Source organism: Macaca fascicularis, chromosome 6, assembly GCF_037993035.2.
Source record: "Macaca fascicularis isolate 582-1 chromosome 6, T2T-MFA8v1.1".
Lineage (NCBI taxonomy): Eukaryota > Metazoa > Chordata > Mammalia > Primates > Cercopithecidae > Macaca > Macaca fascicularis.
The window spans coordinates 165,570,658-165,593,962 of record NC_088380.1 but is presented as its reverse complement, the minus strand read 5'-3'; the positions used below and the strand labels follow the sequence as shown (position 1 = coordinate 165,593,962).

Below are 23,305 nucleotides of genomic sequence, written 5' to 3'. Positions count from 1 at the left end.
GCAATTCACCAGCACTTCCCGTTGCATTATAGATGTTGAGAGTCAATGGCCATTCATCTCATGCTTGTTCTGACAGCCTGAGCTGCTGCATTCATTTGTATGTCTTGCCTTGGTCTACATGAGTCTGTGAATTCTTAACAATAGCTCTTGGGCCTGATTCTCTTTTCCTGGTCACAGTGTTTTCTACATTGCATTATTGACATTTTGGGGTTCTTCATTTATGGGGACTATCCCATGCATTCATGCATCATTGGATACTTAGCATTCTTTTATTTATTTATTTAATTTTTTTAAGAGACAGAGTCTCGCTCTGTCCCCCAGGCTAGAGTACAGTGGTGTAATCATAGCTCACTGCAGCCTTGAATTCCTGGGCTCAAGTAATCCTTCTGCCTTAGCCTCCCCAGTAGCTAGGATGACAGGCTTGCACCTGGCTAGTTTTTAAAAATCCTTTCATAGATACAGTCTTACTGTGTTGCCTGGGCCAGTCTTGAACTCTTGGTCACAAGAGATCCTCTCACCTTGGCCTCCCAAAGTGCTGGGTTTATAGGTGTGAGCCACTACACTTGGTTTGACCTCCGGTTACTAAATGTACTAGTTTCCCCTCCTCATCCTCTCTCTCTGGGATAGCTCATGATTCCTTTACATGTTTTTTCAAATTCACCAGTGGGGAGGTGCCACAGAGCTTCCCCTCAAGACTAATATTTATAACAAATGTATAGGAGTAGTTTTGGAACCCTTAGAGGTCTAAACATAGAAAGGTCTGAATGACTTACCTGCTCTAAGAATAGCATATAGTCTCGAAGCAGGGATGGTGGACGGTGCTGAGTGTAGAGGTAGGATGGACTGAGGGGTGTGTCATTCTTCCTGGGGTACTTCTTCCCTCAAGGCTTTATTTCTCTAAAACTGAGAAGACGGTGTCAAATATTGTTTCCTCACCTGGTTATCTCTGGAAGCTTGATGCTCTTTCTTGCCTCTGAGGCATTGACATATAGCTTTGCTTCTGGAAAATTGCTCACAGTATTTGAAAACATTGCAACTTTCCTTGGGAAGTGTTTGAAAGCACATACACACACATGCATGTACACCCATGTGACTTCTGTATCCTACGTATAACAAGTGGAAAAAAGAGGGAAGGGGTCAAGTTCAAAACTAGCAGGTCTTGGTCATGCTATTTTAAGGCCTTTCCTGTAGGAGGGTTTCTCAAAGATGCAGAAACACCCCCTTCCACCTCCGTTTGTGCAATGATGAGAAAGCCTGCAGGAGACCATATTTAGCTTAAAGAAATATGCATGTGTGATTAAAAAAACCCCAGAAATTCCAAAGCTAAAACTGATAATAAACACTAAGACCATTTTGCAATCTGTGTGGGTAATCTCAGGGTCAGTAATTAATGACCCCATTGGATTCCATACTTTGACTCAGGCAGGACTCTCAAGACCAATTCAGTTAAACCAATATCCTCTTCTTCTCAGAAGTACTAGGGATATTGTAACACCTTTTGTACTCCATTCCAGCAGCTAAGTAGATTGAGTTATAAATTAAGAATTGATGTTTGGAGACATTAACAAAATGTTTCCAAACTGCATATATTTTTAGAACTTTAGTTGTTAAATATAGTTTATTTCTCTTGTAACTTGCTTCAAATCATACATCATATTCTATCACTAGTTTGGGAGTACTTAATTATGGATTTAAACTTTTTTTACTTTTAAAGGTCACTTTTGTTTAAGAAAAAGCCCTATGCTTGTGGAACACTGATCACAACCTCTATGTATGTTAAAAAATCAGACAAGAAATGTCAAGTCAAGTCACGAATCATTTACATCTTCTTGATTAATTATTTTGTTTTTGGGAGAAAGTAGAGGAGAGAAAAGTCATCTGAACTGCCCAGTTTTAGTTGTAAATGCATTGCTGTGAGTTCAGCCAACATGAAATGTTTAGTTTGGATATTTCCAAATTTCTCTGTGCAAATTTTTAAGATTAATTTGAATCAAAATCAAACCCATTCTATTTGTTTGTGTGGTGGCACGTGAGCAATGGTCCCACCGGGCTGGACTTAATATTTTCTTTCCTTCTTGCAAAAGTTAAAGCGTGACATTTTGCCAAATTTGACAAAGTCCAAATATTTTTTTGCCAGTTTTTTTTCCCGTTAAAATTAACTAGTGCTCTCATTGGCTTCAATGCTCGGAAAGTCAGTCTTGGATACTTAATAAATTTTTTATTAAAGATGAAGGTCCTATTTTCTCTCCTTGAACAGTATCTCCCTTACTTTAGGATTTTGCTTTCTTGTTGTTCATAAAAATAATCATGAGAACAGGAGCATGACATTGTAGAGTTAAAAGTCCTCAGTGGCACGAAGGTGCTCTCTGAGAGATTTTAAAAACCATCCAACAATGACATTTATGCCCAGCAATTCTGTTGAAAGTATGCCATGCTCATTAAACAAACCACCTCCAGTCTATTTGGAATCACAGTATTTGCAAATTATTTCCCATCTCCAAGGGCCATTTATAATGGAAAGAAAAGAGATATGAAATTTTGAAAAAGTCAATTCTAGGGTTTTATGCCTGGGAAAGAGAGCAAAGCAAAGGTCATGGAAAACTCTGCGGTTGAGCCCTGACTCAGCTATTTGGTTACATAATTCACCCCGAGTGACCTGCATTCTTCGCATCTGTAAAATGGGATCTATGACATTTATTTGAAAAAAAAAATCTTAATGATTTTTAATGAGACGTGTTGCAATGTTAGTGTTTCAGACAGAAGGCGTGGAGCAAGAATCATTTCCTGCTCCAGGCTCCGCTCTTTCTTAGCTTCCTATTGGATGGTAATGTTTATCTAAAAAAATGTAAGTTTTCTTTTCAGGAGGTATATTTAACTATGAAGCAATTCTGTAAGGTTTCCAATATATTCCAGAAAGTCACCCATTTTTAATAAAAAAGAATCCTTAGCAATTCACAAATTAAAATTTGCTTTGTGTTTTAATAAAGTTTCAGGTTTGATAAAGATTTGGGTAAAATATATGTATCTGAATAGAAACAATGAAAAGAATGCTTTTAAAAACTGAAGTTGCACCCTGAAGTTTCAGGTCCTAATGTGGCTAGGAAATGCTGAGATCTTGAGGGACTTTCTGTTAGTGAAAAGATAAAAGATTTTTTTTTTCCTTTTTCTCAAGTCTTCATCATTAAAGTTTGGTTCTAACAGCAGACTCCTTCTCTTTTTCATGTGTGTTGAAAAGCAGCTACTCCCTGTATCAAAGCCATCAGCCCGAGTGAAGGATGGACGACGGGAGGCGCGACTGTGATCATCATAGGGGACAATTTCTTTGATGGGTTACAGGTCATATTCGGTACCATGCTGGTCTGGAGTGAGGTAGGTGTTGTCTGAACATTAATATCTAATAGCTTGATCTACTTGAAGATACTGTCTATGCTTGAATTTCTAATAGAATGTGTAGACTTTAGTGGTGCCTCTCTGGGTGGGCCAGCTTCAGTCTACAGAATTTGGGGAAACTGGAAGAGATGGTTTGGGTTTACCAGGAGGCAACAGTTACTACTGGAATGACTTCCATTCTTTGGCCCATAAGCAATGGGAGAGCTTCTGTTTAGAAATTTGTCTTCTTGGGCTTGCCATGGTGTGGAGGTCCTATTGTATGCTGGGAATTGAAGAGGAGATGCAAAGTCACAAGATGTATAGAAAAAGCCTATTCACACTTTAGCAAGGGTGTAATCTGTGGCTATTTTGTAGAAAGAGTACTGTAGCCTGATCTTCGAGGAACATCATTCAATGGCAGCATAATCCAGGTGAAGGTGGTTCTTGACTTATTCAATGACTATTCACCAGAGAGAGTGATTTGCTGGGAGAACCTAGAACCACCAAGGGTTTTTTCTAGCTCTAGGAATTTACAACTCTCAAGCATCTCTGTGTGTGACTGCAACCCCTTAAAAATGACTAAGTTCTAATTGTGCAGTGCTGTCCAAGCACTGTGATTGTTCTTTTAACCTACCAGTTGACTTGTCTGGCAACCATCAGCATCAGCTCAAGATTACAAAACATGTGCATCCTGTTATATAGATGCCATGGCAAATCTGCCATTGTGTTCTCAGTTCTGAGCCGCAGTTTCTTAGCCAGCATGCTCCAAGCACCCTCTTTCACTTCACCAAAGTTTAGAATAAAAACAATGTTAGGGCTACAATGTACCATAGGGTTCATTCATCCCATTTGCTTTGTAAGCATATAGTCATCCTAACTTACTGAGACTTACCATATACTAGGCAATGTGCTAAACCTTGAGATAGATCATCGCACCCTTCTTTCTACACTACGAGTAGATACTCTTAGCATATTTCTTTTCTTGATAAGGATACTGAGACTTCGAGACATATTTGTCTCATAGCCAGAGAGCAGCTGCCCAAAGCCTATAGAATGTAACTGATTTGTATATGGCCACACAAAGATTTCCATTTCTAGCTCTGCTCCCATGACACTGGTTTAACCCATCTAGATATTTTCTTTGTGTTGTTTTCTCTCTAGAGGGGCCATACAGATGAGCAGAAAGTTAAGACTGTGATAGTTGGGTGTGTTTGTCTTTCTAGAACAGAGACTGTTCTTCCTTGTAAGCCTTCTGTGTATACTGCTTACTGCCTGTAACCCACTCAGACAAACCCCTTGTTAGCTCGTGCTGCTGCTGCCTTGGTATTTTCTATGCAGCAAACAAGGGGTATGCATTTGGTCATAGAATCAAAGTTCTCATAAAGCCGAATCAGAGATGAACTTCCCAGCCTACCCAACTAATTGTTAGGCAAGTTGGAATATTCCAGGTATGAAAGGTGGACTAAGTTCCCCTTGCCCCCTGTACTCCATTTTTTGTTGAAACTGTTGGGTTGTAAATTAGAAGCATCAAATTCATGGCAAGTTTTGCTGCCAGCCTGGTGTCTTCATCCTGCTGGAGACAGTAGTCTCACGAGGACACCCTGTCCCAGGTCTTGTGGGCTGTGTCTTCCACCTTTTCCATCTTTCTTTCTGTTGCTTATCTCGGAAGTTGGGAGATGGGAAGAGTAAATATTATACGGACTCCTTGCTTCATGTCATTGCAGTCAAAGCGGAGCTCAAAATTGGCATTAAATATTACTGACCCTGTGAGAAGAAGGTGGTTTGGTCTGAAGCTTCCTGTAAAACCTTGTGCCTTCTTAATCCAAGTGTACTTCGTTGAATATGGAATAAGAACACATCAGGAAATCATTCATTTGCGCCTCTGCCTTGCACTTAATCAAGGTCCCTCTGTTTTTTCTCACTTTCCTACTTTCTTGACCTGTTTTGAGAACAGCAAAGGGAGGTTAGCATGTAACTTGGATTTATCCAAATTGCTTTAAAGGATCTGTTTCTATATAACAAAATTGACGAAAGTCATGGGAAGGAAAAACCATTAATGCAACACCTTTGTCCTCCTCCCTCCTCTGTCCCTCCAGCGCCACTGCCTTGTGTGTTCCAGGAGCCCCTCTTCACTCTGTCCCAGGAGTCAGGGGGGTCCAGCCAGGAGCTGAGGGTGGAGGATGCATGCTCCTTCATTGTCTGGCCCCTGCTTTCAGACTTCTCTTGGTTGTAGCTATGTCATAAAACAACTATGACCCTGTCCTGGTGCAAACTGTTTCCCAAAATATTTGTGCAGATATTCTTTTAAAACAAGTAAATGCAACTGTATTAGCAGTTGGGTACCTGGATGTGGACTTTAAATTGGGCTGTTATCATGACTGTTCTATGTTCAGAATAATGAGCCTTGTGGAAGTGAACCTTTTTTTGTAATATTCTAAACTACTTCTATATTTAGGTTTTCATACAGACTACTTGGCACACACAATTTTCTCTGCCTTTTCATTCAGGGAGAGAATTTGATACTGCCCCAAATCAAGAAATCCATTGTATAATGTGAGAATTGAGAAATAGCTCATACTTGCTAAGGGTTCATCATGTGTAGGCACTTTATGGGTATTGCTTTAAGCCTCACAATAGCCTTGTATTCAATACTCCTGTTATTCTAATTTTGCATATGAGTAAATGAGTTTCAGAGAGGTTAAAAAGCTTGCCCAAGGTTACACAGCCAGATAGGACTAGAGATTGGATTTGAACTATACCGTATTGTTTTTACGAAGGAAGGAAAAGTCCTAGTTAATAAGAGAGCATACACAATCTTGAGAGAGGGAAGAATGACAGAAAGAGGAAAGAAAGAAAAAAAAAAAAGGAGAGGTTTCATAAGCCAGGTGGTATAGTAGTAGAAAGTAGTAATAGTAATTGTAGTAGTGATGATGGTTGTTTTCAATCGAATAAAATTACATGAGTGCCTTTTATTTTTGTAGAAGCAGAAAAATATTAACCAAGTTTGAGGCCATTTGTCAAGGCCTGCATTGTACAGAATCAGAATTTGATCAGAGGACATCTAAGAAAAAGCTATAGAAAATGCAGAGTGTGACTAACATTAGCTAACATTCATTCACTGAGCACTTAGTTCCTGCCAGGCAATATGATAAATGTTTGGTAGCACCCCTGTGGGATTCTTACCATTGTGTATGATGTTGTTCTCATTTGATCATTCCTCTCATGATGAGGAAATTGAAGCTTGGGGAAGTTAAATAAGTGGTTCAGTTATCAAGTGGTAGAGAGATGGGACTTGAACCCAAACAGTCCAACCCCAGGGCTTACCTTCTTAACCTTCCATAATTTAGCCTATACCACCATTTTTATCCTAGGGTGTTATCCGATCAGGGTGATAGGCTCACATTGCCATGATGTCTTGTGCTGGGGGTGCCTTAACAGTTGCTGTTACCTTCCAAGGTCAGGTAGAATTGGCATGTACAGACTCAGAGAGGTAAGAGGGCTTCCCTTCATCTTCCAGTTGTATATGTTTGTGATTGGTGCCACTGGATTCTAGGTAGAATTTATCTTTATGAAGTAAAGGATACATGCCTGTGCTAGGGCAAGACAATTAACCTGTTTAGCCTCATCTTTAGAGCTGGATCCCTGTCCATCCAAAGTCTTTGCCCCAGACCACATGATCTTGAGGTTTATGCCATCTCTAAGATCCAGGCCTTCTAATTTTAAGTAGACTTTTATCACTTCTGCATTTCCTTGCTGTATAGCCCAACACACCCAGGAAGCAGGCCGCCAGGCTAGGACAAGTAGATAACATTTTAGATTAGCAGCTAATGCCATTATTTAGAGTCTTTTTTTAGCTAAAGAATTTTTTAAAGAGCCAGAGAAAATCAGGCTGGCTTAATTTAGTCCAATTTGTGCTCTTCCCCTAACAACCCAGTCTTCTGCAAATGAGTAGTTCAGTTTAACTCATGGATCGCCCCCTGAGGGGTGGGAAGAAGAAAGGGGCACTTCATTGCTCCAGAACTCAGTTCTGCCTTCTGCGAGCCCCCAAGTTCACATGGCTTTCTTGTGAATTTGATTTGCCCCCTTCCTCTTTCTTTATTGTTTCTTGCCCTTTCTCCTCTCCCTCTTTTTAGAAAGTAAATTATTTTACTATTATTCTTGTGCTCCTTGCCCTGTCCTACTCTAAAAGTCTTTTTAAAAATTGTTTTAGTGTTTTATATACAAATCTAGGAAAACTAGCAGGGTCGATGTGTGATAATGTTTAATGTGGGTTGAGATTTTTTTCTTGACCAGAGCCGCGCTTGATTGTTTTGCCTTTCTACCAACAAGTGATTTGGAGCAGGGAGGGGCTCCTGCTTCTGGTTTGTAGAACTAATTGTTATTTTAATATCTCCTCTGAATTCCTCCAATTTCTAAACAGTGAGCACTGGTTGGCTTGCCTGCTGGGTGTCTAGCACTGGGATAGGTACCATGGGTAATTAAACTCGGGCTTTGTGGGATCTGGTGTTTTATTTGGAAAGATGACTTGCTTCCATGAAGCAAATTAGAGAGTTACATAATATATTTATATAATCTAGTATTAAATTGGTAGTTTACAATTCCAGGCAAAGTTCTAGAAGGCAGAGAGTGGTGTAGTCAGAAGTAGATTGTTTGAATGACCAATCAAGTTCCTCTTAAGTATGGATGCAGCTCTGTGCTAGGTATGTTAGGCTCTCATAACCCTTTTATTTTATCACAGAATTTATACAACTTAAAGTATTTAAGCTGTCAATTAAAAAAAAAGTACAATGGTGGGTTTAGTGGGGAGTAGAGAATAATATTCCAGGCAAGTGTTGAGACTGCATGGGTTAGCAGTGGATAAGCAACCAGTTGAGAGACTTGGGTATTGATGGTCCTTCCATTGCCCAATCAGAGGATCTAGATTTAGTCATTGTTGGTCGCTGGACCTCAGTTTCTCATCTGAAAATGAAGGGCTTAGAGTATACCTCTTTGAAATCAGTGCTACAATTCTAGTGATTCCTTTTGGTTTTTTTTTTTTTTTTTTTTTTGAGACGGAATCTTGCTCTGTTGCTCAGGCTGGAGTGCAGTGGCATGGTCTCAGCTCACTGCAACCTCCACCTTCCAGGTTCAAGCAATTCTCCTGCCTCAGCCTCCCATGTAGCTGGGACTACAGGCGCATGCCACCACACCCAGCTAATTTTTGTATTTTTAGAAGAGACGGGATTTCACCGTGTTGGCCAGGCTGGTCTCAAACTCCTGACATCGTGATCCGCCTGCCTCGGCCTCCCGAAGTGCTAGGATTATAGGCATGAGCCACCGCACCCAGCCTAGTGATTCCTTTTAACTAGAGTTTATTCCCCTGAGAATCCCCCCACAGTCAGAAGGGGACAGTGGTGGCATGTGGAAACTGCTCCTTTTCTTCCACTATTGTTCTTTTCTTTCAGAGCACACTTACAATACACAGATGTGATGTTTATTTGCAAAAGGATTCTTTGAACTTCATCAAAACAATTTAATTGTCCATGAAACTGGATCTCCCTATTGATATGTCTTTAGTCAATATTTTTACTCTCTATGCTTCAGATTTTGGTATCTGATATAAATCAGAGACTTATGCCACAATGTTGGCCAAATTCATCTTCTAGATAGTGCTATGGAAGACTAGTTCTTCAGGATATTAATAGATACCCCTTAGGAGATGAGAGAGGGAGATTTTTCCTGGTAAGTTTGGGGAACGTTGAGTCAAACAAATTCTACTGGTCTTTCTTCTAGGGCTTTGCACAACGTTTGAGGTACTAGTATGCACTGCAAATACTTAGATGCAGTATTCAGCATGTCCCAAACTTTTGTGAAGGCAGAACTCTTTTTTTTTTTTCCCCCCCAAGGATCACCTTACAGGGAGATATATTGGTGATGGCTGAAGTGCATTTTGATTTCATGTTAATGGAGCCAAGTCATGAAATTCAATCACAAAGTGGTTGGACTGGGATAGATGTGAGAAAACCATCTGAAATATTTGCAGAGTATCATTCAGATTAGACCAGGAATGTTTAGAGCCATTATTCTTTAAAGCTGCAAGGCTTTGAACAAAATTTCCCTCATATTTTGCATCTGGTTTTAGTCAGTACACACTTGGCATTAGATGCTATATGATTTTGCAGGGCAGCTATATTTAAAGATTGCCAGTACCACTTAGTTCAGATGGGAGAAACCAAAGTTTCCTCGTGTATGAAGCAATTAGTCTCACACAGGTTCTCCTCATTGTCTTTGTCCAGATGCATGCTTTCTTCAGCTACATTCCCAGACATAGGGAATGAAGTCAAAAGAAACCTCTGGGGGAGACCTGTGGGTGAATATAGTTGGGTAAATGGTGGTTTAGGGGCTGAGAAGCAATTTTGCCACTTAAGTCAAAAAATTGGAAAACCAAGTGGTAAATGCAGTCCTTGATTTATTTCTTTCATCCTATCTATCTCTACTTTCCATTCTCCTTTGTACACATAGCTCAGAGGAATGATTGTCAATAAACAAGAGGATTGGCTTCTCTGTGATATTCAATAGTGGATGACTAAGATGCATACATGTATTCCGCCGGAAGTTTCCCAGGCCTTTTTGCCCGGCCTTGACTCTTACTGAACCGCATGTAGAGTCACCACATTTTAAGGGCCTTGAGAAACCTTTTTTCAGTCAAGTACAGCTTTCTTATTTTGTGAGGAAAAAGAAACTTCACAGTGGTAGGGTGACTTGTCCTGGGAGCATATTATCTACTTAATGCTGGGCTCAGAGCCCAGTTCTCTTGACATCCAACTTCACCCCCATCCAGCTTTTGGTTGTACCAGATTTTCTCATGAAATTTCCATGGGCTTTTAACATACTCCCAGAAATTTACCAAACCTTCCTAAATTTTATACATGATTTCCCTAGCACTCTAAAGACATATATACTAGCTTGTATGTGAGATACAGCTCCACTAAAATAAAAAAGAAAATTAAGATGGAGAAAGACATTATGTCACATATTACCTCTTTCAAAATGTCATGATAGAAATGTAATACGATGTAAATAGTTGTGTCCATTTATTTTACATATATTGAGGCTTCCATGTGTAAATTTAATTCAAAGTTGATTAAATGCGTGGATTTAAAATGACTCATAGTTACCTATTTTTTTCTAAATGTTTCATGTCCTATATTTAACCTGTGTTTATTGACCGTCTATTATATAGAAGGTGCTTTATGCAAAATTATAAACTTTATTTGTTAAAAAATTTAAAAGCAGTCTGGATTAGTTACATTAAACTTTGAATATGACTTTGAAGAACAACTTTCAAGCCCAAGGAATTTTATGAGAAATCATTTCTAAATGAGCCAGCATATTAAAAAAAAAAGATAAAAATGGTCTAATGGCCTTTTTAATATAGTTACATAGTTACAGCCATGCTCACTTTATTCCTAAGATGCCTTAGTCTACATTTTTATTTTTGATGACTGAGGCACTTGAAATCTATTTTCTATGTTGATAATTATGAAATAGTTAAAAAGGACTTTAAGATGACATTTTCAGCTATTTACAGTGTGCTCAGGAGGTACATGTATCTGTAACTTGAAAATAGGAACCACAGAAGTGTGATGAATTTCTAATTTTCATATGAATCAATGACAGAATTCACACCTGGCTGCAGTCATGTGACTTTTATGGAGAAAATGAATATTTATGGATATCTAGATAGTGCTGTATTCCTTTCCTGCTGATTGTTAATCGCTGGGATGGCTCCCTGATACCCTGAACTAAAGAAAGCCTTCTACCTTATACAACTTTTATTGGCTTTCTCTTTACTAAAGCCACAACTTCTTAGTCTGGGATTCAAGCACACCACCTTGACTCCAATCTTTCTTTTCAACATCCTCACCCACCATTCATCTTAATTTATGTTCTATCCCATTGACTTGTTAGCTGCTCCTTGTACCTGCAGTAACTTTTCTCCCTGTCTTGCTGATGCCATTGCTCCCCCCGGGATCCTTTTCCCTCCTTTCTGTGCCCATATCCCTCTGCCCTTTAAGATCCTATGAAATACCACCTTTTTCTCTGAAATCTTCCCATATGACTCAGGTATAGAATATTTTCTCTTCTGTCTAAATTCTTATGTTGTCTTATTTCTACCATACTATGTTCCTTATACATCTCCATCTTTAATTATCGTATTTAAGGGCATACCCTCTTCCTTGAAGACAGGATCCAGGATAAATTCAGCTTAATTTTCTGTGATGCCCAGCACAGAGCTTTGCACGTCTGAGGCATTAGTGAAAATCTGTTGAATGACATTACTTCCTCATTCATTCATTCATTCATTCATTCAAAGAAATGCTCCCTAATAGCAACTGTTGTAGTTGATGATGCTTGAAAGTGTCACTACTAGACAGATTGTGGTCCAGGTTTTGCTAATGCTTGTATGGGTAGGTAGTTTATATATAGATGTAATTGTTGTGTAATAAGTATGCACATAAGTGTCTTAATGTAAAACTATTGGTGATGGTGAACATTGAGTAGTAATAGAAGTAACACATGTTGACTGATTGATACAAGTGATGCCTTTTCCTACACTGGTTACAGGAATTGTGTCAATAAATCCTTGTAATAAACTATCAGATAACAACTCCCATCCTACTTCTTCCCCTATCCTACTCTCTCCCCCATCCTACTCTCTCCCCCATCCTACTCTCTCCCCCTTTCCCCAATAAGGAAACTGAAGGTCACAGAGGTTGAGTGAATTTCCAAAGGTCCCACAGCTGATTATTGGCAAAGCTTGGATTTGAATCAAAGTCCACCTGACTCCATAGCCATCTCTTAACTCTCTAATATGAATGTCATAAAACTCATTTATCCAGAGATGTGTTATAATAACCTCAACTCTCCAAAATTCAGCATGAAACCAGAAGCAAGCCAAAAAAGTAAATAAAATAAAAAGCTTTGGGTTAATGAGAACAATACTTCTTCACAAACTATGTTATCTGTTTTCCTAGGTCACAGCAAATTAGAAGGCCCAGACTAGAGGCAGATCATGTATGGAGGTGGGCTACTGGATACAGGCTCAGTGACAGCTGATGGCCTGATGTCTAGGGAAGAAATGGAAAGCCTAAAAAGCACACACAGAATTGTATTACTGTGCAGTTCATTAATGATGGTGGCCCCGAGTAATAATAAAAAAAAAAAAGCTGGCAATATATTTAGTATATTCTGTTTAAAACAGCAAGATGTGTATAATGTAACCTTGAAAGACTTTCAGCAGAAGCAGTTGTACAGCCACATTATTAAAAGGGGTTTGGCTTCAGTTTTTCTGTAGTGCCTACTTTTTTTTTTTTTTTAATACTTTAAGTTCTAGGGTACATGTGTACAACGTGCAGGTTTGTTACATATGTATACATGTGCCATGTTGGTGTGCTGCACCCATTAACTCATCATTTACATTAGGTATATCTCCTAATGTATATCTCCTAATGTAGTGCTTACTTTTATCACATCTCTGAGTTCCAGAATGAACATGTTAAGTGAGGAATTACTGGTTGTATGGGCTAGTATCAGTGTATTACCATACGTAGATAGGACCAACACCACAAAAAATGTTAGAATGAGTCTCTGTATCTTAAAACTTTGACATCTTTTGTTTGTTTGTTTGTTTTTAAGCTTGGAGAGACTCTACAAGTCTTTCAGTGAAAGGTGAATTTATTCCCTGACTACTTTATCTATCAATCTTTTGGCTTTTATATTTTTCTTTACTAATTCCATAGGCAAAGATTCTGCCTTGTGAATTGCCAATGTTGATAACAAGCATTCATCCCCTTCCATAAATGCATTCTGATTTCCTTTTCCTTTTATATTTTAATTTGCAAACAAACAAGCAGGAAACATAGGACACTGAGCCAGGCCTGTGTAGGGAATGATGTTCCTTCTTGACTGAATTTAGAAAAACAAGCCTTGAGAAAGAGCTCATTGTGCAGCCTCAAACCACAGGGGCTGGCGTTGCTGGTGTCTGATGCTCTCCTTCTGGAATACCCTGGGTCTCAGGAACTCACCCTTGCTTTTCCAGCTCCCAGATGGTCAGGCTGGGATCCAGTCTTTAATGGGGCCCAACTGGCACAATATCTACATCCTGGGAAGAGAGATGGAGAAAGTTTATTTAAAAAATAAATTACAAAATAAATAAATAAATAACCCACAAAACCAGAGGTAGTGGAAGCATAATGTATTTGCTTCAGTCTTTTTTCTCCCAAATCTGTTATTTTGAAAGATGATCTTGTTGCCATTTTGTTTTGTACAATTAACTGCATTGATTTCGGGACCTGGTTAGATTCCTGGTCAGAAGAACTGGGCAGTATATTTCTTTGAATGCTTAATGAGGATACCAGGAAGTTTGTGGTGGCAAAGTAAAAAGTTTTTTCGTTGTTGTCGTTTGGGAATTTTTTAGTAAAAAGAATTCTGAATGGAGTGGTGTTATTTTCTTTTTGTAGATTCATAAGAAACTTTAGTGACTCTTTATCTTAATTATTAATGGTGGCTAATGGCATCACAATATTTATCCATTCAATGTTCAACAAGTATTTATTGAGTGCCTACTAGTTCCAGGGCCTTGATAAACACCAGGAACATAACAAAAACAAAGAAGGCCAAGATCATACCCTTATGGGGCTGATATTCTACTTAGGGGGACACACAGACAATGAATAGGAAAGCACATCTACATCTCTCTACTATCCATCTGAGTCTATGTCGATACCTATGTTGAGAGAAATTTCAGTGTTAAGTAACATGACTGACTATTCAAATGCTAGATTTTAAGTCCCCCATTTAACTCAATTCCTGAAACTTTAATTTCAAAAGTCTCCTTTGACATTCATACATGAAGTTTATCTTTAAGGATTCATGTGACTCAGCATATTTTGGTAAACATTGGTTTAAAGTTCTTTTCTTGAAAGGACAAAAGGAAACCAGAATGTTTGTGAAACAGTAAATGCCTCCTCTGGCTTTTTCTCACGTTCCCTGAGAAATCATACACTGCTTTTGAGACAGGCAATTCTTGGGAATGAAAGAATCTGTGTTATGAAACCCAGAGAACTCTGATTAGGGAACAAACCAAAACACACCAAGGAACTCAGAAGAAGAGCTGGCATCCTCTGATTTATGTGGTAGCCACTTCAGGGAAATAGAGAGATAATATGGAGGTTCAGTCAGCACAGTCGCCAAAAATATATACTTTTCATATTTCAGCTTCCTTTACGAACTCCAAATAATATATTTTAAATGTCGTGTCTAACTCCAAAAAGATCCATGTTTCAGAGTGGTGGAGGGAAAACAAGTTTGCCTGTTTGGTCCCTAACACTTTGGTATCTCTTTAAAAATCCATAGTTTGATTTGGTTTTAGAGCTTTAATTATGCTTTTATATTACAGTTTTCTTATTTAAGTGTCTGCTTCATGTCTATCACTCAGTACCCCCTGCCTATCTCAAAAGAGATGGATGTTATTATCCTAACTGAGGAGGAGGGAGAATGCTGTGAGAATTATTAATACATAAATTCAAAAATTAATCTGGAAAGTGCTTAAGGTCCCCAGAGAAGCTCTACCCAAACATAAAGCATATGTAATATTATTATCAGCACCTCCACCACCAGACAGGAGCTGGTGCAGTATAAGATTAGTAAACTGAGGCACAGAGGGTGTCAATGAGTGAATGGGCTAGCATGCCTTAGAACGCAGACCCTTAGATGGGTAACATCTAAAAACCACCTTGCCAGTGCCCACTTTAGGCTTTTTCTAGCCACAGATGTTTATTATTTTTCCAGAGAAGAAACCTTTCCTTCCCTTTATCCCTTCTCTTCGTGTCTTTGCTTGTTTTGGACTTTTTTTTTTTTTTTTTTTTTTTTTAACTTTTAAGTGTTGAAGGTGATTACGGTTAAAATATTAGGTCCTAAACCTAGTAATGAGAAATCGCTGGTGTGTTTTCTAGTAACCCCAGTTATTTTTTGGCTTTGTGGCTTGGAATGTCAAATTGCATTTATTTTACCTACTCCTATTGGTTGGAAAACATGGATAAAGGCTTATCTTGGAATTGCTTTTTTTGTTTTCCTGGGGAATCATTCTCAGCTTGCCTTTCACCAGTGAGGAAAGCTGTTCTGAGTGGCCACTATGTTCCCAGGATGTTTCAAGGTGTGGGAAAAGCTGAGGATACAATCCATGCTTTCAAAGGCAGAGGTCAGATGCAAAGTACATGTACCAGGAATTATGGAAAAACAAGAAACAGTCATATGGAGAGACAGTCATTGTTGTATAATGATGGTCAATTGGCTGACTGGCCACTTCCAGTTGATTCCTTAATCATATTTCTTAACTTTCCTGAAACTTACTTTCCTCCTCTATGAACCCGCTAATAATCATACCTACCCCTTAATACTACAGAATGCAAATCACTAAAAGGGTTTAATATAGTGCTTGACACATGAGAAAAAGATAACAAAAGGTCATTATTGTTGAAGTCATTATCAATGTCATTACCATCGTCAATTTAGTGAGAACTAGAACAACACAAATAATAAAAGCTGCTGGCTCTCAGAGGGGAAAGTAGTCCCCAAGAGTTGCTCTTTCCTCCTGGAATTCTACAACATGTTTCCACTCATGTTTTTGGTTTTTTTTTTTTGAGAAGCAGTCTCGCTCTGTCACCCAGGCTGGAGTGCAGTGGCGCGATGGCTCACTGCAAGCTCCACCTCCCGGGTTCACGCCGTTCTCGTGCCTCAGCCTCCCGAGTAGCTGGGACTACAGGCGCTCGCCACCGCGCCCGGCTAATTTTTGTATTTTTAGTAAAGACAGAGTTTCACCATGTTAGCCAAGGTGGTCTCGATCTCCCGACCTCATGATCCGCCCGTCTTGGCCTCCCAAAGTGCTGGGATTGCAGGCGTGAGCCACCGCGCCTGGCTCCACTCATGTTTTTAAACACTAGGTACTCTCATTTACCTACCATGTGGACCGTACTTTTGATAAGCTGGGAAGTTGTCTAAAAGCCATGTAGAAGATTGTCCTCTTCCCTGCCCCTCTTCTGGGCTTCCAGACTTTGTGTAGGCTGCCTCTTTGGAGTTCAACATGCACAGCTGCATGATCTACCATGCATTCTCTCTCTTGGTGTCAGCTCTTCTGTCAAGGAGAGGTCCCATTCAAACACCTTCATGTCTGGCTCTATCTCTGTTATGGCCACAGCAGCTTTACTTTGTACCCAGAGGCCACAGTGGGCGTATCTTGCCTGGCTAACCCCCCATAGGGTTCTTCAGGTCCTGCGGTCTGAGTCTGGAGCAGGGAAAATGCTCACACAGGCAGCTTAGAGGGAGCAGAAGCGTTGCTGCTGGCGGTCCCTGGCATGCTGACAGCCTCACCTGGAGCCCTGTAGAGATTATGTGTGTTTCATCTCAATGCCACATGGAAAAATTATTTCTTCTGAATATAGTATTAATGCGTTTTTATTGTTGAGCAATTGGAGAATTCAGAGAGACATACAGAAGAAAGTAAAATTACCCATACCTCTACCATCTAGAGGTAACGTTTAACATTTTGATGTTTTTCTTTTCTTCTATGCAAATACATATCTAATTTTTTTTTTGAGACGGAGTCTTGCTCAGTCGCCAGGCTGGAGTGCAGTGGTGCGATCTCAGCTCACTGCAAGCTCCACATCCTGGGTTCACGCCATTCTCCTGCCTCAGCATCCCAAGTAGCTGGGACTACAGGCACCCGCCACTATGCCTGGCTATTTTTTTGCATTTTTAGTAGAGACGGGGTTTCACCATGTTAGCCAGGATGGTCTCGATCTCCTGATCTCGTCGGCCGATCCGCCCGCCTCGGCCTCCCAAAGTGCTGGGATTACAGGTGTGAGCCACCACGCCTGGCCTCTAATTCTTATATAATCACGTGTAATACATATAGTCCCAAACTTATTACACTTTTTAAATAACATTTTTCTCATAATAAAAATAATGGCTTTATATGTACAAATAGGTTTATTCCGTAAGTATTTACATGATCTGGTGCAAGTTTGGGGAATTTACACACACAGAAATACATACACATAGCAGGAAGAGGCAGACAGAGAAGACAAATCACATCAAATGTTATCAGTCCAGAAATAAACACTCTTACCATTTAGCAAAGATCTTTTGTGGCATACTTTTTAAGTATTAATTTTTAAACCTTTTTTTTTTTTTCATTTCATCTTATTTCTCACTGGAGTTACAGACATTTAGACATCTTTTTCTTTTTTACCACTTATATACAAGCAGTGGTCTCATGCTCATATTTAGACCTGAGTGCTGAGCCAGTCAGATAACTAATATTAAAAGCAACTTAGGTAGAAAATGAGAGTTGAGTACTATCAGGTTAAGAACAGTAGACTCCCCTGGACTCATGGATAATGATTACGATACCCAGTGGAGTCAATGATTTAGTAGAATTCTGGCCCAATTTATGTAAATATTCCAGAAATATTTTGAAAATATTCTGTATGTAAGTCATTAACTACTTAATTTGTTTATTTTTATTTTTATTTTTTTCTGAGACAGTCTTGCTCTGTTGCCCACGCTGGACAGCAGTGGTGCAATCACGACTCACTGCAACCTTGACTTCCTGGGCTCAAGCAATTCTCCCACTTCAGCCTCCCAAGTAGATGGGACTAGAGGCACGTGCCGCCATGCTTGGTTAATTTAAAAATATATTTTTTTAGAGGCTTTGTTTCTCAGGCTGGTCTCAAATTCTTGGGCTCAAGTGATCCTCCTGCTTCAGCCTCCCAAAGTGTTGAGATTACAGATGTGAGCCATCACACCAGGCCAAGTTAACTACTTTAGAGGTTACAAATGTGAATTAGACTGTGTTCCTGATCTCAGGAAATATCTTATGAGAGAAAGATGTATAGGACAGTATTTATGGCACAAAGCAAAATAGGCTGCTAAGCATTATAGTATCAATATCATAATAGTATAAATTCCTCAAAAATGCAGGCAACTTTGACCCTTAGGATCAGGTAAAACTTATTGGAAGAGGGAGCATATGACTGGGGTCTTTAAGAATAAGTAGAATGTCAGTAGAAGAATGTTTAGGAAAGAATGGTATGAAGAAAGCAAAACTGTTGGGCAAGGGAATGGTGTTTTCATGTATCCACATGCCCTTTACTCCAGAATGTGGTAAAGCAAAGTGGGAAGTGTGTCTAGGAAGGAAAATTGGCCATCAAGCCTTGGTGAACCCTTAATATTATCCTGTCAAGGAGTTTGAACTATGTAGTAGGCAAAGGGGGCAGATGAGAGTTTGGTTTGAGGCAGGGCATAATATGATGAGATTGTATTTGAAGAAAATAATTATGATGGAAAAAGTAGAGGTAGAGGGAGACCATTTAGAAGGCAATTTTTCCTACTATGTAATAGTGTAAGAAGGAGTGACAGACTGAACAGGAGAAAGACAAGAAGCACAGAAAAGCCACTGGGGCCCAGTTAGGGGCAGAATCAATATGACTTAAGAAAAATAAAGGAAGAAAAAGAAATAATGATAACCTCAAGTTTTCTGTTTTGAGTAATTCAAAGGCTAACATTCCTTTAACTGAGACAGGAGACACAAAAACAAGAAATATTTATTCAGAGGTAGTAAGATGATAAATTTGGCTTGGGTCATGTTGAGATTGAGATGGCAAGAAGACTTATTTGGAGGAGATTCTGTTACTCTGTTGCTAATAAAAGTTTGATGCTTAGCCAAAGAGATCAAGTCTACAGGTGTAGATTTGGAAATCAGTTTAGCTGAGGTGGTTGAGCTAATGAGTGAAATCAAGAAGTGCTAGGCAAATAGAAGGGAAGAAAGGACAAAACTTGTGAAATTTCTACAATTAACAAGTTGACAGGAAAGTGGAGCAAATGAAGAAAATCAAAATTTCCAGGAATCAATGAATAAGAGAAGATCTCTGGAAAACACTTCTTTACAGGTATAAGAGACTGGTTTTCATCCTAGTGTTTCAAATAATTTTAGTTAACTTGCCTGACCATCAACTTTTCTCATCTGAAATACATAAACCACAAACATGAGTTTTAAAAATTAGTGAACATGAAAGTGCTTTGGTAAACCATCAGACGCTTTGCAAGTCTTACGTCTTATGATTATTGTCACACAAGAAAATGGAGAGTCCCAAAAAGGGAAAGAGTGTAGTGTCAGATGCTACAGAGTTTCAGAAGAATATTTATTTCTAGCCCAAATTGTTTGGCTTATAATTTAAGGAAATTACGTCAAAGAATGAAATCTGTTCTCTAATCACTTAGAACAGTATTTACCAAAGTAATGGGCATGGGACCTTGGTAGCACAGGAGACAATTTTAGATTTGACACAGACATGAAATAGAACTGAATCACACTGTGAGAAAGTCTCCTTTTGGTTTCTCTTTTAATCACTCCTTTTGTTTCTCTTTTAATTTTTGTTTTATTCCATAATTCTGATTTTTATTAAAGGGATAAAGTCTCAGGGCAAAGAAGTCTTTAACATTTAACACTAGCTAATCACCCTTTTCAATAAATTTCTTCAGGTTGTCAATAATATCTAGCTAGAATTTATATCATATGAACTTCAAGGTTACTAGCTACAATACCTTCTTATTTTGCAGTTGATACCAGTTTTCCAATTATGGTAGTGACATAAAGTTTTCTTTTAAAATAAGATTTTTAAATAAAAAGATAATAACTTTTTAAAATATTAAGTATGTGATTGTATAGGTGGTATGTAGATATGACAAAACTAAGAAAGTGATAGTCCAATGATAAAAGTTCGAAAAACTTAGACTAGCCCTCCCTCCTTCTGTTGCTTTGAGTGGCTGCCTTGGGTTCAACCAGGCTGGAATAATGTGTGAAACGTATTTTGTGATTCGTGGGTCCTGAGATCTACACCCTAGATCTAGACCCTGTCCTTCCTCTAGGATGTTGGGTCAATTTTCAGAGCCACTAGACATTTCTAGATTTTTGTGTCCTTAGCTGTCAAATAAGAAGATTAGCTTTAAACTATCACTAACATTCCTTCCAGCAATAAATTCTACAGTTCTTTGAGTGATTAGTAAATAAGCCAGTGCTTTCAAATTGATCAAAGTTAGCTAAAATGTTTTTCCTCCATAAGCATCAATATCATGTGTCAGTGCTAGAGATTCTTCCCAGACTAATACGCACAGCTAGGAAAACATCAACAAATTTATTCTCTAATTATGATTCAGATTCTACCTCATCTGTGAAGGATTGTTGTTTAGAAGGAATTTCTGCTTTAGTTAGGGCAATTAATTAAAATTGAAAATGAAATTGTAAATGAAAATTTGTTTGCATTTCCTGAGCCTAATGCTTTATGCTAAAGCCTCACTCTCAGTCTGTAGTTTCATTGCAGTCATATCTAATCAATTTATAAAGCCCATGAATTTTGTTCCTTGGTATAGCAACTCATACATATTAAGTCCCTATACTTAAAAAGAATCTTCATCCATCTATTTACTAATATCTTTCCATCTTTTAAAATTTATTTCCCCTGAGAACAAGGAGTGCAGGTGAAGTGTTAACTGGCTGAAAGTTCTTATCAGTATTATTGTGAGTTAATGGCACTCTATATCCCAAGTACACGTTAAAATTAGAAGCATACCTTCTATTTGAAATATAACAACATGGATCATCCTTTACCAAAAGCATGGCAAAGAACCAGGCAATAAATGAAAAATGGAGACAGCATGGGTACAGAAAACACACACACAGTCCTTGGATCAGAAAAAAACTGAGTTTGTTACTACCTTTAAAAAGTTTCCATATGAACAATTTTTTCTCTATGATTACAAAGGAAGTGTTTGTCCCGTGACTTTTTTGAACTGCATCAGTGTTACCTTTTGCTGTAACTTGCTGTGACAAGGGTAAAGTTGCTTATGCAAGCAACTTAATTTTAAGATTCTGTTTTCTCACCTGAAAAAAAAAGGATAAAAATACAGTCATTGTTCTGACCCATTAGTGTTTGTATGTAAAATATCCAGCAATGTGGTAGATACCACCTGGGTACTCAACAAGTGTTAGTTCCCAACATTGCAGTAACAGTGTCTCAAAAATTAACATGCTCTTGATTTGGGGAAGATCATCTTTCACTGCCCTTCAGAGCCTCTTTCTTATCTTATTCTCTCTATATTATTAAACTCGATTTCCTGATCTCCATGCTTACAGATTACACGAGCAAATTAGAAGGTGCTAAGAACAACAAGAAAAAAAAAAAGACAAAGAAGCAGAATAAAAGAGAAATAATTTCAAAATCTTAGAAACCTGGAGCCATTTAGTACAGGGATAAATAGCTCTTCATGCCTCAACAGTCATTCAGAGCTTTTTTATATTACAGCAAGATAGAATATAGGGTATTCTAAATGATGATCTTGATTTACCAAGGGTAAGTTAAATTATACACACTTATTTTAAAAAGCATACAATGCATTTTGGAAGAATTAACAATATGAATAGAACTTTTTAAATAATTTTAACTTTTATTTTAGATTTAGGGGGTACAAGCGCAGGTTTGTAATGTGGGCATATTGATGTTGAGGTTTGGGATACGAATGACCCTGTCATCCAGGTAGTGAGCAATGTACAGATAGTTTTTCAATCTTTGTTCCTTTCCTTCCTTCCCCACTCTAGGAGTCCCCAGTGTCTGTAGTTGCCATGTTTATGTCCATGAGTACCTCCCACTTAGCTCCTACTTATAAGTGAGAACATGCAGTATTTGGTTTTCTGTTCCTGTATAGAACAAAATTTTAAGAAACCTTTTTGTGTGTTTTGCTGGGTAAAACCTTAGCCTTTGAAAACACTAAGCCATGGAGATGAACTCAGTCTTCAGGGGTTCCACACAAGCATGGCCTTACTGAAATATCTTTTGTGCATCTTCAGCAAATAAGCCAAGGCTCCATGTATTCTATGGAAGAGGATAAGGCATTTGTAATTGCTAAGTTAAAATGGTTTTATGCAGCTATGACTTTTTCTTTGTTTCAGAAAGCAACATTTGATATAAATTACTTGTGGGCTTTAGCAGTAACAACTTTCTCAAATTATTTTCCCTAGGACTTGGTGTTACAACGGTTTATCCAGTTGGGGGACCCATGGGCTGTATCCAGCCTCTCATGGTGTTATCTGTGATTCTCTGGGAAAAACACTTGAACTGGGCCTGGTTTGCACATTGAAATAAGGAGCCCTTTCTAAGTTATTCCCATGAGAGAACAGCACAAACATGTTAGTTTAAACTCATGTATACCGTATAAATTATCCACTGTATGCAGTGGACTCAATACCGCAAATGTTGAGCTAACTGCATCTGAAAGGAGTCAAAGAGGACACTTGCAGAATCCCATAGAAAGAGAACATGTAGAATACAGCACCATCAGAGGTCAACCAGTCAAATACCAGGGCTGGATTTTTCAAAGAACCAGATAATGCCAGTTTTATGGCCATTAATAACATTTTAGTTATGTAAACAAAGATAAGAGTAATAAAAAATAAATTCTGCTTCATAGTGTAATCTGATTGCCAGCAGAGTTCAGAAATGAACTTTCTCATTGTGCACGTGGCGTTGCATAATGGACCAGTGATCATTCCGCAGCCTCCTCAGCCTTCCCTTTCCCTTTCCCTTTTATGGAGAGTCCTTAGTTCTGCCAGATCCATAAGCTATTCCAGGGAGGCAGATTCTTTTCTTTCTCCTGTTAAGCTCTTTGATTGTGCCTCTGGTAGTTACCAAATGGTCTTCAGAGGTACTTCATACGTGCACACTGCAGCTAATCAGAGTGCCTTGGCCTACTGTTTCCCTACTTCTGTGTTTTCCACATGTTGACGGGCTCAGTTCAAACACCAGGCCTATCAACTTCTGGAGAGGCATGGCAAAGCTCAGCT

The 23,305-nt window shown here is 38.7% G+C and overlaps 1 protein-coding gene across 13 annotated transcripts in view; it reads left to right on the top strand.

Moving 5' to 3' along the window:
* EBF1 (EBF transcription factor 1) overlaps positions 1–23,305 on the top strand; it is a 412,231-nt gene that overhangs the window by 306,505 nt on the left and 82,421 nt on the right. For 7 of the 13 annotated variants that reach the window (XM_065547012.1, XM_065547013.2, XM_065547011.2 and 4 more), the window contains exon 9: positions 3,239–3,369. In XM_065547012.1, coding sequence (XP_065403084.1) covers positions 3,239–3,369 — 131 coding nt within the window. Of the gene's footprint in view, positions 1–3,235; positions 3,370–23,305 lie in introns of all 13 variants that reach the window. The other 6 variants (XM_005558408.5, XM_005558406.5, XM_073994678.1 and 3 more) reach the window with 1 other exon arrangement.